The sequence below is a fragment of the Canis lupus genome, chromosome 15 (genome assembly GCF_048164855.1).
Source record: "Canis lupus baileyi chromosome 15, mCanLup2.hap1, whole genome shotgun sequence".
In the NCBI taxonomy this organism is placed as follows: Eukaryota; Metazoa; Chordata; class Mammalia; order Carnivora; family Canidae; genus Canis; species Canis lupus.
The window spans coordinates 40,050,048-40,067,916 of NC_132852.1; the positions used below are offsets into that span (position 1 = coordinate 40,050,048).

Here is a 17,869-nt window from a genome sequence, read left to right on the forward strand (position 1 = left end):
ATGGCCTGTGGTCACTACCTTCATGGAGTTTACTGCTGAAGATAAACACTGACCATATAAAATAGGTTAATCATAAATTGTGGGAGGTTCTGTGAAGAAGAAGAAGAGAGACATACTGGAAAAAATAAATTCAGTTGATAGCTCTGAGAAGGCCTTTTTGTGGAAATGATAAGTAGGCTGAGGCTTGAGAAATGAGTATGAGTTAACTAGGTGGAGAATGAGGAGAAAACTATTCCAGGGAGGATCAGCACATGTAAAGGGACAACATGCAGAGGAGGGCTGCTGGGATGCCTGACTACATGCACTTCCTAGAGTTGTGTGAAACAAAAGCTTTATGGCAAGTTTGAAGATGTGGAATTCCAGCAGTGTGGCTGGACCACGAGGAAGCCAGGTGGGAGTGGGAAGTGAGTGTGGAGGGGGAGGGAGGAGCTTCCTCAAAGGAACTTCCCCTTTGATTCCATAAGCAGGAAGAAGTTATTAAGAGAGATAAACCCAGGATGCTCTTTGGTACATGGTAGACCTTTGTAATTTAAAAACAACAGAGAAGAACAAAAAACAAAAAACAAAAACAAACCCACAACAGAGACAACTGTATGGTTGATGTGAATCCTCATAATACCTAGGAATATGGGTACTTATGAGGTAGTTTTTTTTTTTCCTGTTATTCCTGTATCTAGGAATTTGAGGCTCAGAGAGGTTAAGTGAAGTTTTCTAAAGTGACACAGCTGGTGATTGGCAATCCAGCATTCAGCTGCAGCTTTTTCTAACACTTGATCTCCTCCTCTTACTGAGTTTTAAAAATTTTACATAGCTATCCTAACATTCATTTTTATTTTATTTTTCTAACATTCATTTTTAATATTTGAACAAAATGCTACATACTAATTAATTGATGCTTCACCCATATATATTAAATTGTAATTTGTTTATAGTTTTTTCACTCTTTTGGTTAGCCTTGCAATTAACATGTCTGTTGGCTTAAAAAAAAATTTTTTTTTTTAAAGGTCCTTCACTGGCTAATTTTGGGCCTGAAATCTCTCTTGCAGTGCTGCCTTGTTGTCAGCAGAGGGCGGCCCTTAGATTCTAATGTATTCATCTTCTTAAAAGCATTTGGTTTTGTTTAAACCAGAAAGTATTAATAGACTGATGAAAGTTTAGTGTATTTTACTCCATTAGGTTTACACACTATATTTATCTGTGTCTGTTAACACTGAGTATGACAGTAGCTGTTAATAATTTGATTTTGTGGAGTTTAGTTCATTAAAATGAGAAAATTTAATATTTTATCCAGATATTCATTAGACCAGATTAGTCACATGCTAGGAAACTAGTATGAAACTAAATAAATTATTTAGAGGGTTGTGTAGCACATGTATGCTAAGAGGTTTCTCAGCCTATGTTTCCATGATAGCTTCCTTTCCAAATATATTAAAATATAACCCCAAAGAATATAATTGTTAGCTTTACAGAATATTATCTTTTTTATATGGTTGAAATATAGGAAAAAGTAAAAAAGAATATTAACCTAATATTGAAATTCTTTATTCTTATTTCCTTTCCAGGATTCTTGAGCAAGAGGAGCACTTTAGGGGGGGAGATGATGATCTCCTTGGGCATGGGTATGCAGAGGACTCCACTGATGTGTACAGCTCCCAGTTTGAAACTATTTTGGACAACACTTCGTTATACTACAGTGCTGAATCCTTGGAGACATTATATTCAGAACCCGATAGCTATTTTAGCTTTGACATGCCCCTCACTCCGATGATCCAGCAGCGCATTAAAGAAGGCACTCAGTTCCTGGAGAGGACATCGGTGGCAGGACAGCAGGACGTCCTGAGCATCTCAGCAGTTGGTGAGATAGTGATGGGCTGTTCTAGTGAGATCGCCAATGGGCTGAATGACACCAGTGACCCCATCTACACGAAAGGCACCCCGGAGATTGCTTTCTGGGGAAGGTACTAACCCTATTCTCATTACTTTCATGCAGTGGTTTTGGTATTATTTTCTCTTTGGGAAATCTGAGTGTGAAATATGTCTGAGCAGCATCTGGCCAGTTTCTGTTGGATATAAGTGAATGATGTGAGTAGAAAGTAATTGAGGGGCAGGCAGAATACACTTTAGCAGTTTGCCAAATTGGCAAGCTGTGGTTATCTTATTAGGTGACATTTCCTGGATTACCATATGTAAATTGTCGTGAGCAAATATTTGTGGGTGAGGAGTGGGTGTTAGTTCCCATGGTGCAGCTTTGGTAGCAGTGGTATGGTGCTGTGAAAAGAACACTGAGAGGTGTTGACTTTCGTTTTGGCACTAATGTTGGTTGATGACTTGGAGCAGGTTGCTTGACTAGGCCAGAAATTCCTTAATTGCAAATTAAGGATGTTGGGTTAGATGGTCACCAAAGTCTGTTCCAGGCCTTTGCTGTATGAAATCCTGTTCAGTCAGGCCTTCTTCCTGTTCCTGAGATGGTGGGGGAAGAATCTGATTGTATGAATGCTTGATAGAGCCAGTACCTTGGTCAAAGCTATAAATACAAATATTAAAAAATCGCAGTTTCTACATCTGCGAAATTTAGGATTTAAATCTATCTGGGAGATAAGATGACAAGTAATATAGTTTCTATCTGCCATACTGGTCATTTAGTGATTCCCTGTCTATTTATGGATTATCCAGCATTTCATTTCTTCTTCATCATCCTCAGGTCACTTACCTATCCTTTAGCATCTTTATCAGTGGGCAGGAAATGCTAAACTTCTTAGCGATTTTCTGAATTTAGTTTTTTATTTAATTTACTTGAATTAAAGTGTATCAGTGCATGTGTGTTGGGAAAGGGGGAGAGGAGGTTATATGGGGATAAACTATTTTAAAGCTGTATGAAAAAGTGTCAGTGCTTTTTTTCAGTCAGTATTCATGTTATAGGTTTCCAGTGAACCTCTCTGTGTGAGCAGACTGTCTTATGTGGAGCATTTTCTATAATTCGTTGAATGAACACATTTAAGACCAGCATGTTATAGCATTGTAGCTATGCATTTCCATGTGAAATGGACCACGGATGTTGATTATCTTCTTGGGTCACTAGTGAGATAATGAAAAAATACTAGCCTTAAGAGCAGAAGACCTTGGTCTGAATTACTTGGGCAAGCCACTTTCTCTGATATTATTGGCAAAACAGGGTTAATGATACTCAGTATGCTGTGTGGCTATGAAATTTAAAGAATTAATATAGATTTAAGCAACTAGCACAGTACTTGGCACAAAGTAGGAGCTTGAGTAAAGGTGTGAATCAGAATTGGCTTGGCTGCTAAGTCCACATTTAGGCTTCCTGCATCTCTGAGAGGGGGTATCTCTGGAGGGGATCTTGGAGGGGAAGGTTTCTCTGAGACAGGTGGCCTCCTCTCAGAGGGGAAACTTTTTGTTTTGCTCATTTATCCTTCTGTTTTACCATCATCTCTGATAACTTTAAGTTGTGATAAAATGCAATAGCATAGGCACGCAGATAATTTTATTAAAATTTCAGTCCACCTTTCTGGGGTGAGTTGAAGTTTATATTACAGACCCAAAAAATAAGTTGGGGAGCCCAAGCATTTTGAGCTGAGAGGCTTTGTTTACAGAAGCTGCAGGGACGGTAAGAAAAAGAAGAGGTGAACATCAGGGAGTCAGATCAGGAAGAAATTAGGTAAAAGGCTTATCAAATGTATGGTTTGTTTACTTGGAATAGGAAGTAGTCATCATTGGGCACAGCATGGGTGCCAGTCATTATTATTAGGGCAGAGTTAGATAGTTAAGAGAGTATTAGGGTAGGTTACAGTATTTTAGCATCTTAGATTTAGACAGCTGTATACTTCAGGTCTTCTCAAGACAAAACTATAGTACCTGCATTGTAAAACCACAGGATCTTGGCCAATAGTAAGACAAACCAAGAAACAGACTCGGAACAGTCTGATGGTTACCAGAGGGAAGATGGGTAGGAGGATGGGTGAGATGGGGAATAAGGAGGGCAGCAGCATTTTCATAACAAAAAAACCCAAAGCTAAGTGTTAATATTATGAACCTGAATCCAGGAAAAAAATTATAGCTTTTTCAGGTAAGTTTAAGGAAAGGACCACTCTTTTTGTCTGTTGCACACAGTTTATTTAACAGTATGATTGATAGAAGAAATGATTTGGTACTTTACCATTCTATACAGTGATTGAATCTTCTTGAATTTTCTTATATATAGTAATTACAATGCTTATATGACTTACACTAGAATTGCTTTTCCTCATTCAAGTTTTATATAGAAGAAAGAAAAGAATGCTTCTTCTCTATTAACATTCGCATGGTCTAAGAGAGAGATTATCCCTATTTTTTCTCTAAAACCAGTTTTATCAGAGAAACAAAGCAACAGTTTCTATATCTGCCAGACAAGAGTTTGGATTAAGCTAGTATGTATAGATAGATGTGTGTGGGGGGGTATGTCCATGTGTGCATGCAGGAGCTAATTCTTATAGTCCAGAGGTAATACTTGGAGAATGCCCACAGAGTTTACTATAGAAAAAAGTCTTCTCATCATGTCAGAAAGTTATTGGGATACATTATCAGCTTGCATTACTTCAAGAATCAGTTTCTGAATATTATTCTTCTTCTCACTTTTAAATGTAGGTGTTTCAAGCCTTGAAAATACAAATAAAAATATGAATATAATGAACTCCTTTTTCCTGTTAAAAAAAGTCATGTGTCACCAGCAATGACTACAAAAAGAATCCAAACAAAACCTCCCTACCTCAAAACAAACAAACAAAAAAACCAAAAAGAGAACAGATATTTAAATTTACTGGTTTTTAACAAAAAAAAATATTCTTTGTATTGTTTGGATGGATGAGGTGGGAATTAAGGAGCACACTTTTGATGAGTACTGGGTGTTGTATGGGAATGTTGAATCACTATATTGTACACTTGAAATTAATATTACATTGTATGTTAACTAACTGGAATTTAAATTAAAGCTTAAAAAAATAAGATGAAATTCTAGTACTGAATAAGGAGTGTTCTTAGAGATGTGCCAGCCAAACTTCTCTCCCAGCCCTGGCACTCTTCCACGTGCTTCCTGACTAGTGGTCATTCTACCCTTCCTTGAACCCTGCTGGTGATATGGTTGGACCTATTTGTGTTCTTTGAGTTGGCATATGATAATAAGTGGTTATAGGGGGAAGAGGTTTTGTTTTATGATATATGTCTCTATTCAGGGTTAAAAAAATAGAGTGGGCTCAATGATCCTAAGATATTTTAAAGAAACTAGGTAACTTTTACATTTTTCTTTACTCCCTCTTTCTTATTGATGCTTTCAAGTCACAGCACCAGAATTGTAGGTTGAAGATTTATGACATTTTTCAGCTTAAAGGGGTCTTAGATAATCTGGTTTTATGGTAAAGAATCCAAATCCCAGTTTGATGGGATAGATTTACCTTGTGAGAGATCCTGTACCAAAATTACTGTACCAGAATTCAAATTGTCTGACTCCTAGACCAGATACATTCATTGTTCTAGGCTGCCTGGTCTCATATCTTTATTCTTTTTCTAAATCTAATTTCTCTCATTCATAAGTCTATAGCATCAGGAGTCTGTAGTTGGTAATTGTAACCAAGTGGTGGTAGTGGTGGTGGTGGTGGTGGTGGTGGTGGTGGTGGTGGTGGTGTGTGTGTTTAATTTGAGAAAAAATTTGCCAAATTGATAATAAACATGCCTCCATAAATTTTTAAAGTAATCAATGAGCAGGCTTTTAAACATTTCTTCTACATTAAAACATTCTTCTGCATAGGTAAGGAGATAGACTATTGAGCCTGTTAAGGAGATCCAGACTAGAATGCTGACTGCACAATTGTCAACCTGATTGACTTCCCTCAACCAAGCACTCAGAGACAAAGTGTTATAATTCAAGGGGGAAAAATATTTTCCAATTTTATTAATGTTGTGACATTTACATAAGCAAAGTGACAAATAAGTGCACATGTTTAGTATTTTGTCTCTATTCACTGGTCTTGCTGTTTGTTGGCAGTAGACTGGGGGGCTCTGACCATATTAAATAATGAGAATCTGAAGAAGGCTCAAAGGAGAGGGGATGATACCACTAATCATATGACTAGTGACTAATGATATGACTGTCTTCCTGATAATGCTTCTTTGATTCAACTAGACCTGAACCAAGAAATTAAGCCCATTTCTATTGAGGCATTGATGTTATTGTATAAAATGTTAGCTCTCAGCCAATAGAAAAGATTATAAGATTACTTAGAGGTTGTCTTTCAGCACAATTTAATATCAAAGGCATCCTATAGGTTTTATTTTGTAAACACATGAGTGCGTAATTCTCATAAGGAGCCAGGAGAGGGACGCCTGGGTGGCTCAGCGGTTTGGCGCCTGCCTTCAGCCCACAGCATGATCCTGGAGTCCCGGGATGGAGTCCCACATCAGGCTCCCTGCATGGAACCTGCTTCTCTCTCTCTGCCTGTGTCTCTGCCTCTCTCTGTGTCTTTCATGAATAAATAAATAAAATCTTTAAAAAAAAAAGCCAAGAGAAAGGAGCTAGTAATGTTTTAATTTTCCAGATAAGGTAAATAAGGCATAGCACAGTTGAGTAACTTGATCGAAGTCACACAGGTGGTAAGCAGCACACCCAGGATTTGAACCCGCCAGTCAGGCTCCATAGTCCATTTATTGTTCGTTTCTAAACAAAAATGCATTTGACACGGCCTAGGTATATTTTAAAATCTTTTTCTACGACAGTACATGACTTACTTTGTTGCTAAAGAGGATTTCAGTGGCAATATTTGACATGATTTCTTTTGAACGCAGGATGACACTGTTCTCTGTTGTGTTGCTTCTTTAAAGACAGGTGCAAGTGTTTGGAAAAGGTGATGAGGTTGTCCTATTGCTTCAGCAAAAGTTAGTTTTGTCTCTCAGGAACACCTTCCAGTTTGGGATTTAACCATGAGTTGGTGGCCAGAGGCGGGGGTGGTTCTTCCCTTATTCTCTCTCTCTGCTTAAGTCAAAGAAGAAAACATTTCAAATCTATAATATTCTATTGTCAGGTCGGAAGGGACGTTTTTAAAGAGAACACGTGCTCACTATTTGTCTCTTAAAGATTATATACTTTTGCAATAATCAAATAGATCGTTCTTTATAAAGTGAAAAAAACCTCTTAAGACCTTGGACTAATAAACCTGGACAGAAATAGTTAAGTTCTCTCAGGTGCTCTGAGTGCTCTGAAGACTGAATATTGGTGAGGGAGCTGCACATCAGTCAGGAAATAGCTCACCCTATGAATGTAACACAATATTTTAATGAAGGAGCAAAGAGGAGTATCCCCTCCCTTTGTGGTGCGCTACACAGCACTCAGGCTGAAAGGGTCACATAGCTCCAAAATTAGAAAGGATGATTATCTACTTACAGTTGTACATGTTCCAATGGGTTCCTTTGTGTCTGGGTGCTTCTCCGTCGCTGGCTTATCCTCTGACGATTGCGGCTCCAATCAGTAAGTTCTGACCTGAAGACTAAGGCACAGATGTTGTCACTGTGTCCATTAACAGAGCTGAACATTGTCCATTTCCATTGAGCTTGGGTTTGGACAGATAGGAAAAGAGAGATCAAATACAGTAATATGGCAGGAGCTTTCTTCTGTTTCTCTGAAATATATAAAACTGCTTTTTAAAATCACCTGTTTGGGGTAATGGATATATTTTATGTCTCAGCTTCCTAGTTTTCCTTTCAGATAGCACTCCAGATACGGAGGCCAGCAGAGGAGGTGAATTGCATCTGTGTGCAGCTGGCTTGCCTGAGGGAGTGCTTCAGCCCACCCTGAGTCCTCTCTGAATTGGGTAGTTTTGGGTTTTGTCTTCCTCTTGTTCCCTCTGCCCCTTCTTACATGGAATGCAGGCATTTAAAAGTATCCCTTTCTTAGTTTTTCTCTTTCTTTAGTGTCTTTCTGTCTAGGAAAAAGTCATGTGAAATAAGATTAATATAGAAATTTGGGAAGTGTGATTTCAAAAATTCTTTTGATTCCAATTTAAGACTTGCAGGCACTTTAATATGAGGTATAAGTATTAAAATAAGAAATTAAAATAATGTATTAGGTAAGCTGGTGACCGAGAGAAGGATTTGATCTTGTGAAATGGTTTTTAGATATCTGGCTGACCACTGAGTTCCCAACTTTTCTTGGATCATTAGGAGTGGGAAGCTCTGCTGTCTCATAGGTTCATTATTGGTGATTTGCTGTTGCCCTAGTAATCTCTTTAGTCCTTTTTTTTTTTTTTTTTTTTTTTTACGCTTTAAAACTAGTTCTGCAGAGAATGGGTTCTCATTTTTTTCTTTCTAGCTTGCGTTCTAGGAGTTATAATGGATTTTTTTTTTTTTTAATTAAAGGGGCTTCTTGCTGAGTGATGAGTGATGTGGACTTTTCTAGGAGAGCCAGGCATACCTGGGTTTGAATCCTGCCACAGTTACTTACTTAGTGTGTGATCTTGAGTATTATAGAAAATCTGGGGGATCCCTGGGTGGCGCAGCGGTTTGGCGCCTGCCTTTGGCCCAGGGCGTGATCCTGGAGACCCGGGATCGAATCCCACATCGGGCTCCCAGTGCATGGAGCCTGCTTCTCCCTCTGCCTGTGTCTCTGCCTCTCTCTCTCTCTCTCCCTCTGTGACTATCATAAATAAAAAAAAAAAAAAAAAAAAAAAAAAAGAAAATCTGGGAACTTTTCTAAGTGTAAAATACAATGAATAATATCTATCTGGTAAAGGAAGGAGAAGCAAACGGGATGAATCAGGTGACAAAAATCAAGAAAAGGAAATCAAGTGGCTGGTGTACATAGTAGGAGATAAATAAATTAAAATTTATGTCATCGTGCCACTCTACCGTGTGCTCTGAGCTGCCAGCACTGTCCTCTCAACTCTAAGCTATCTGGCATACCTATTACTGGACTTCCTGCTATATCCTTTCTTTTCATAAAGTACAGTGCACTGTGGTAGGGTGGCATAAATGTGGGGATTTGGGGTCAGAAGACCAGGAGGTCAAGTCATCCTTTTCACTGGCTGCCTGATCTTGGGTAGGTTGTTTTACTTCAGAAAGCCTCTGATTCCTAATGGATAAAATGAAAGTAACCTTACCATTCAGTGTATGTTTTTGTTGTAAGAATTTGCTAAGTTCTAGTTTGTGGATATTTATTTTAAACCTGTTATGAGTTTTGTAGTACTCTCAGTAATAGACTAAGGGATATAAGAAAATAGGTAAGACAAGCCTGGTAAAGAAAAAAAAAAACATGTAAGGATTTGGTGACTGTTTGAGTATAGGACATGCAGGCTGAGTCAAAATCATTGTAAGACTTCAAGCTTAGAGGACTTACTGAATCCAGAAGTAATAGGAATTGGGGAGATCAGGGTTTTGTAGGAGAACAGCTTGTAGTGGAGTCATTTTACACAGGTTAAATTTGAGGAGAGGGATGGTGCTTTATGTAGAAATGCTGGTGGGAATATGAGATTGAAGGTTGGCTACAGAGACTGTGGAGTGACCTTGTAGAGGTGAAGCCCACAGATGTGGGTGCACGCGGACTCATGGAGGGTGAGGGCTGCGCGGAGGCCAGCTGCAGAGACGCGCACAGAAGGAACACCAGGGTGCTGCTTGTGCATCAAGCACACATTGATCCGTTTTCCTGCCAGGAAACAGTATGGGTTTTTAGTACAGTGTGAGTTCTGAAGTCAGACTGCTTTGGTTCAAATTTTGGTGAATGATCTCCCTAAACCTCAACTTTCTTATCTAGGAAAAGGGATAATAATTTAGTTCCACCTGATTCATACTCAAAGTATGTTGGCTGTTATTGTCAGTAATAACACTGCTCCCTCAAGTGGATGATCTTTTATCAAAGACCACGTTAAAAGACTTCAAGTGATAAAAGATGTTGGTCAAGGAGGATCACAGGTCTAAATAAAAACTGGACTGGCGGTTAATACTGTAAACTGGTTGGGATGATGCAGCAGTCTTTTTATTCATATATCAGTGGAATATTTAACTTTTAAAGGAAACAACACTTCCTCTCAGCAGAGATCACTTAACACAAGATTTGTAGTACTAGATGAGTTGTTATCCATTGATTTGTGGTTTCAGGGGGAAAAAAGAGAAATAAAGTTCTTTGAAGGTATTTTACATGGACTACCAATTTATCAGAACTCCAAATGGGTACATTTCCAGTGCTTTAATCTTTTTTTTTTTTTCTTTTTCTACTGCAGATCTCATAAGCTTTCTATAAATTGATGTATGGAGTCTGGATTAAATGGGTTCAGGGTCCTAGCAGAGCCTTAATACTTAGTACCTGAGTGGCCATGGTGCAAGTTGTATTCAGCATCATCTTTTTCATGAATGCTAATGAGGATTAATATTAAACTACATCTAAACCAATGTTAGATAATACTTTATCTTTATAATCCCTGTATCCCATATGCTATTTCGTATGCCTGTGCCTAAACATCCATCTGCAGTATTCTACTGGTCTCTGAATTAAGAATTATGAAAGGAAAGCCTTATAAACTACACACACTGAACTAATAAGATTTTTAATCCTTCTACTTACCACCTTGCTTCCCCGAATATTGACCTGGGAACTTGTTAGGAGTGCAGGATCTCAGGCCCCACCTCTGACCTACAGGATCTGCAGTTTAGGAAGATGTCCAGGTGATTTACATGTATAATGAAGTTTGAGAAGCACTGGTCTAGAACAGTGGTCCATGGACCAAGCTAAAGTAGGAAAAGCTCTAGAATAGGGTTTTCTAACCTGACTTCACATTACAGTTACATGGGAGCTTTTTAAAATTCCGACTTCCCACACTTTATGTCTAGAGGTTCTCATTCTGTTGTTGTGGGGCGACATCTGGACAGTGGTGACAATGATAGCTTTAGAAGATTCCCAAATGATTTTGGTGTTTAGCTTAGGCCGTCACCTCTCAGAGTTTGTTAGAAATGTGTACCACAGACCTGACCCCTGGACCTAGCCAATCAAAATGTGTATTTTAGCAGATTCCAAGGTGATTCATAAGTACTTCAAAGTTTGAGACTGACATGCGGTAAAAACTCTTTAGAGGCAGGATACAAAACTAAGTTAGTCCCTCTTCTCAGGTAAACAGGGTCACTGTGCTGGTGGCAGGGAGAAGCCTAACAGAGGTTTGTAAACATGAGTGGTCCTGGCTGTGAACCTCGTTTCATCTTGCCCGTCCTTGCTCTGGAAATAATAGGGATTGATCCATTTTCCTGCCAGGAAACAGTATGGGTTTTTTAGTACAGTGTGAGTTCTGAAGTCAGACTGCTTTGGTTCAAATTTTGGTGAATGATTTCCCTAAACCTCAACTTTCTTATCTAGGAAAAGGGATAATAATTTAATTCCACCTGATTCATACTCAAAGTATGTTGGCTGTTATTGTCAGTAATAACACTGCTTGAAGTATTTTCTTTAAAACTTTTTTAAAGTTATCTGAATGGAATAGGCTGTGGTCAGATCAACTTAGCTGTTGTATATCTGTATTAATGATATAGTAATATAAAAGTTTTAGTACAGAGAAAATAAGAGGTATTGCATAGTTATTGCAAAACAAAATCATAAAAGTTCTTTATTCACAGTGTTACTGGTAGTTTCAGGATTCATCCTGTACTATTGTACGTAGTCAGGTATGGGCCTGTCCCTTCTCTTAGGCAGTGATCTTCACAAGTCTTCAGTGTGGAGACTCAAAGAATCTCTGTCACAGGAGCCTGCACATACCAGCACTCGGTTTTTGTTCAAAGAAGAACTTAATTACCAGCTGCTAGGTACTTGGTGTCTCCAGAAAGCAGGCAGATAAGATAACTTCACAAATAGTTCTAGTACAGGCCTAGCCAGCCAGCCTCAGGTAAGGTCCTGAGGCTGGGGCTGCTTCCAGTCTAAGGTGTCCTGAAGGCCCTCTGAAGTGTTGCTTCTTGTGGGGGTTATTGAGGCAGAGGCAGATACATGTAAATGGTCATGGGGGGAGTAGGCAGGGTCACTATCGGGATGGAGCCAGACTGAGGCAGAATTGGTAACATGTACTTGGATTTGGGGACTCGAGGGAACTGCGAACCTCTTTGCTTCTGTTAATGTTTTTAGACTGAACAGGTGCTGCTACACTCAAAGGCAGCCATTATATGGTTGACTTTCACCACTTTTGAAACACTTTAGGCATACCAAAAAGTGTAGAAAATAATAAATATCTGTGACCTCACCAGCCAATTTAAAAAATAAACATTGCTGATGCATTGCCAGTTCTTGTGAATGTCTGCATGGTACCATTCGTCTCTTTCTCTTTAGGGTAACCATGACCTGTGGGTGTTTGTCATTCCTGTATAAATGCATCTGTAAACTAGATAGGATTTTTTTATATTTTTAAACCTTATATAAATGCTACTATCTTCTCTCCTTTTGTAACTCACTTTTTTGCTCAGTATTTCAAATTCATTCTTACTGATTCATGAAGTCCAAATTTATTAATTTATTTGCTGTATAGTATTCATTACATGATGTATACTATAATTTATTTCCATTTTCCTATTTATGAACACTTTGGTTGTCTTGTATTTTTGTTATCTCAAATGGCATCATGGTGAACACATTCTAATTCATGGCCTTTTGTGCACTAATGAGAGTTTCTCTAGGCGAGGTGTATATTTAGGAATAAAATTGCTGGACAGTAAGTTATAATCATTTTCTGGGTGAACCAAGGCATTCTTGAAAATGTGTATATTACATTTTCTTTGAGAGGATATAATTTTATCTACTTCTGTTTATAATTTTTAGTTATTTTACCTCCTGATCCTTATAATTCTGATAATCCCAACAAAAAGAGCTAGTGCCTGAAGGAAATGCATGGGAAGGAAAATGAAGTAAAATACTCCTTTTTTTTTTTTCCTGTTGAGGAGCACTGAGTGCAGACTCTGTTATCCATTAGTTGGGTCTGGTGGCCGTCCTTTCTCTGGACGCTTAATGCTCCCAGTTTGGAAGCACCAGCACCAGTGACAATTGTTGCTCCTCTGACATCTGTGACTGTTGCCTGTCTGCTTCTGGTTGTGTGAAGCAAGACTTAACAACAGGGCAAATGAATATGTTCACATTAGTGTTATAGCAGAAAAACAGAAACAAAACTAGAAATGAAAATAGGAAAGCACAAATCACATAAGATTGTGAATTTTATATAGTATAAATGAATTCAATCTTTTTGTGCGCTGCAAGAAATGGTACTTCAAAAACAGTACTTCAGAAGTCTTAGTGCTATTATGGAAGAACAATGCTGAAATTACCTTTTTTTTTTTTCTTTTTTAAAATGATGTTGGGCAAAAAAAAAAAAAAAAATGATGTTGGGCAAACTTTCCCTCCTCCTATAAGAGCCACTCCAGGTCAGCTAGGACAGCTGTCCTTCCTCCCTGTGGTCCGCTTGCTGTCTGGCTTCCAAAGAGTTAAATGGAGGCTTGTGAGATCATGTGTGACTTCACTGGGTCTGGACTTTTGAAGCAGATCTCTTGGAGGGAAGCTGCCTGTTGAGAAGGAGGCTGGCTGAGAGTGGGGTGGGGGGCATGCTCCCTGAACTTCTTTGCAGTCTTTATCCCACAGCCCCTGAGGGACAGAGTGGCGTTCTGGGAGCATGTCTCTGTGGAGTCAGCGTGGAACAGTTGGTACTCATGACAGAAGCAGCTGTGTAAGTATATTAGAAGAGGCCTTGCTGATGATGAAGGTTTGCTGAACACATGGAACGGGAGAATATTCTTTGTATTCCTGACAAAATTAGGGGCAGACTCTTTGCTGACAGATGTAACTGGAATTCAGTTTGTTTTCTTTGTCTCCTCCTAGGCAGTACTGGATTCTGTATAATTGTAGTTACAGAAAATTCCTTGGATTTTAAGTTGTTTTATTTAAAATGGAAAACATTGTAAGAAAGTCTTAGAAAATGATAGTTCATTTGTATGGTTTTCTAAATAAGGTTGAAAAAATGAAGAGGGTGTATTTGTTGTAGGGTCTGTAATGTTTGGACAGGATGAGATTTTTTTCCTTAGAGCTGTGCTGCTCTTGGAGGTGCTCAGACACGACTGTAGTGTGCTTTCAGCTACCTGTTCTGAAACCGCGACTAGGCATTGGAAGGTCACCAGCTTACTACCTCCGTAGTCTACCTCTGAGAAGGTCTCTCTCTTATTTCATATTCATAAATAAGGCCAGCGATGGTAAAGAAAGGAGCTTGAACCCAGTGTGTTGGTACTTTGTCCATTCTTGAGATGCTTGAGGTTAGAGGATTCACGAGCACCTAGATGCCCATGAGAACCCTGGCGTTTGGATGCCCAGGATGGCCAGCTGATTGTAACAGATGTGTTGGTGGGTTGGTATTGGCTAAGTTGAAGTTTCTTGCCTTGATAACAGTTTTTAAGTTCATCATTTTAAATTCATATTTCCAGTATTTTATAATGTCATTTATCTTACATAGCCATCAGCACTAGAAAAGCTTCTTTCCAATTGGATATTTTGTTTGATAGCTTTAATAACAAAGGACAAAGAGAATACTTGATTAAAAGGATGTGGAACATTTTGTGACAGGCTTAGTGGTTATGAGTTTGGACTTACGCTATTGATTGAGTCTTAGGCCTATTGATTGAGTTTTATCTGTTTTTTACGGTTTGACCTCTAGTAAGTCACTTAACCAGCCTTCAGACGTGACCTTGAGATGGTGACAGCACCTAACCCGAGAGAGGATGTTGTGAAGATTAACTGAGGTACAATGCATGGGAAGCACTTGGCAGAATTTCTACTGCATTAATAAAAGCTCAATAATTATTAATAAGCTGGCTTTTGTTATGTTTAAGTTGCCCTTCCTTACATCAGGCCCGTGAGGGCACTTAGACCTCAGAGGAGGTGGTGGTGGACTTGCAGTTGTTGCATGCCTACACCACAAGCATGCAGGGTTCCAGGCAGTGCCCTGAGCCTCTGACAGACAGGCTTCCCCTTGACAGCTGTCCATCAACACCCTGTGAAAGCTTCCTTATGCTTGTGTCCTGTTGATGGTGTACCTGTTCCATCATCATTGGAGGGGAGCACAGCACTGCATACACATGTACCTCAGAGGAGGAGTGTGACCCACACTAGGAGTAATGCTGAAACGATGGTCAGAACCAAGCCATTCTTTCTGCGTTCTTTCCATAGGTGTACATTGTCCTTTTCCACCCGCTGGTGGCTGTTCTGATAGGGTTTCTCTGTGTTTCCAGCTTGGCCTTTTCTATCTTTATGCTCCCGGGGTTAGTAGCTGTGCAGCTTTTTAAAGCTGCTTAACTTCTATCTCCCGAATTATAACTTGTGGATAATGTCTTTTTCTTATTATATCTTTTCTTAATGCTTATTGAGATTAAATAAGATAAAATATGGGGCACCTGGGTGGCTCAGTCAGTTAAGCATTTGCTTTCAGCTCAGGTCATGGTCTCAGGGTCCTGGGATTGGGCCCAAGTCGGCCTACCTGCTCTGTGGGGAGCCTGCTTCTCCCTCTTCCCCTCTCCCAGCTTGTGCTTTCTCTCTCAAATAATTAAATAAAAACTTTTTAAAAAAGTAAGATAAAATATGTGGAAATGCCTTAGCACAAAGTCCTAAGTAACAACAGATTTTTTGCTCCTCCAAAATTTTTTCCATTCTTCTATTACTGTGAAAGGAAAATCCATACAACTTGTAGATGGGTCTCTTCCCCAGTTTTGCTTTATAAAGGTCTCATATATAGATCAGTGTTTCTAAAGCTTTTGCTTAAAATGATTTTCTTGTCTGTTATAGTTTACTTTGTCTAGTGTCACTTTCTTTGTCCCCATGACTTTCCTGGGCAGTCATTATAGCTTTTACATTTAATTTTGAACTAGTTTTCAAAACTATGAAACAAATATGTGCCAAGTGGTAAAAATTGAAATCGATGTTCTCTTTGTTCCCACGTTGCTCCCACTTTGCAGAAGGAACCTCCTGATGATTTCTAGTGTGTTTTTTAAGGCATGGTCTGTGCCGACTTTGGGAACCATGTTTAGACTGCCTTACTGGTGCAAAAGTGCAGATGTGGGATGGAAAGTTCTGTCAGATTTGCCAGCTCCCTCTGTAGCTCAGTTCCTCCCTCCAGCTCTGCGGCAGCATGTTTGGAATGTTTGGGAGCTCCTACAGGGAAGCTGCCTGCACAGCTGGGCTGTGTCACCAGGAGCCGCATGCACTGGGCAGGTCCAGCTGTAGCCACACTGCTGTGATTCATGTGATCAGGCCAGATTTTCTGCAGGATAGTGAGGCATACTGGGTCTGACCCTACTGTGAAATGTTCAGTCCTGGAATTCTGGGGAGGCAGAATCTGTTTTGGGTTCCAGCAAGGATTTTAGTCATTGTTTAGCTGGCTAGAGGGTGTGGTTCAGTCAGCCCTTTGAGCTGCTGTTGTGTTAGGCTTTTTGTCATTAATAACACTGGGTGGAGGGAGCATACAAGTAGGTGCACTGAATGTGAAGTTGGGAGATACAAGCTCAACTGCAGCCTTGCTGCTTACCAGCTGTGAGCCAGGCCAAGGCATCTTTGCTTCTGTTTCTTTACTTGGAAAATGGGACTCTTGTGAGGGTGGGATACAATAATGCATGTGAAAGTGCTAGGTGGACTGCAAAGTCCTCTAGGGGTTTTTAAATTTGTTTTTCTTAATGGATTGTTGGAAGGACTGGCTTATTTCTCTTGATTGGCTTAGGTATGTTAAATTCTGTGCCTTGGAGAAGGAGGAATGGTATAGCTGGACTTGATCCCACCTCTTTGTGAAGGCCGCTGGTCCCCTCTGCTGTTGAATGCTCCTGGCATACCTATAAGGCCTGCATTGGGAATGGGGGAGAGCAGTGTGATGTCTCAAAGAGGCCACTCCATTTTGTTGATTCAGCTGGTCCTCTATTGAGACCCTACTTTTTAGCAGAGGAAGCACTGAGAACTGAAGGCCCTGGGCATCTCCACTGGCCCATCTGTGCTATTGATTGTGAGATCTGGGAAGAGTCCTTTCATCTCCTGATCTCTCACTTTTCTCATCTGTAAAACAAAGGCGGTTGGACAGAGGACTTTTTGGCTTGTGGGAGTGGAGATGGTGACTAGATATCTGACTTTTTCTATCTTGCCTCTATCTTAATTATATCCATCATCTTACTGATCAATTCTTACTGCCCCTTTTAAACAACTTAGGACAGTTATCTTCTTAGGACAGATAAGACAAGTGAGTAATGAGGCTAAACATCAACTTGAGGGATGTTGTATTGATTTGTGAGACCTAAATATAATGAAAACCCTTTAAGAGTGACAGGGTTAAGAGTGAATGTCAGATTCTCCTGTCTATAATCCAGTGACCTTGACAAGCTTTATTTTATAGCATGATTATCTAGAACTAATCATCTTTGATTAGGGCTTCCATGTCTTAGATCTATTGTTACAGGAGCTGTGAGTACCTGATGGGAGAGAGAAAAAGGATACCATGGCATGTGGTAGCTGAAATAGAGATGCCACCATGAGAAGAAACAGAGTGTGAAAAGGAGGGGTCTTTTGCCAGCCTGTGTATGAGGTGTTTGCATTGCTGTGGCTTGGTTCTCAGTACTATTCATCCATTCTGATTTCTTAAGTTTTTTGTTTGTTTGTTTGTTTGTTTTTTTGTTTGTTTTTTAATCTAAATCTTATTCACTAGTGGAGCACATTTATCATGTGTGGACATTTTAGTCTGGCTTTCCCAGGATAAGATTGCATTTCTCGGTGACAGAATGATAGGGAAACATTTGTATTTCTTCAGTATTTTGCTGCTAAAAGATAAAAAGAGTTAAAAACCGTCTCTGCAGCTTATAA

General features: G+C 39.5%; 1 protein-coding gene across 13 annotated transcripts in view; it reads left to right on the top strand.

Moving 5' to 3' along the window:
* Positions 1–17,869, top strand: part of PSD3 (pleckstrin and Sec7 domain containing 3) — a 592,272-nt gene that overhangs the window by 192,324 nt on the left and 382,079 nt on the right. For 11 of the 13 annotated variants that reach the window (XR_012007747.1, XM_072776763.1, XM_072776762.1 and 8 more), the window contains one exon: positions 1,563–1,958. Coding sequence is in view for 12 of the 13 variants with exons in the window: in XM_072776763.1 (XP_072632864.1) it covers positions 1,563–1,958 (396 nt within the window). In the remaining variant the exon portion in view is untranslated. Of the gene's footprint in view, positions 1–1,562; positions 1,959–13,523; positions 13,716–17,869 lie in introns of those variants that run through there. The other 2 variants (XM_072776764.1, XM_072776766.1) reach the window with 1 other exon arrangement.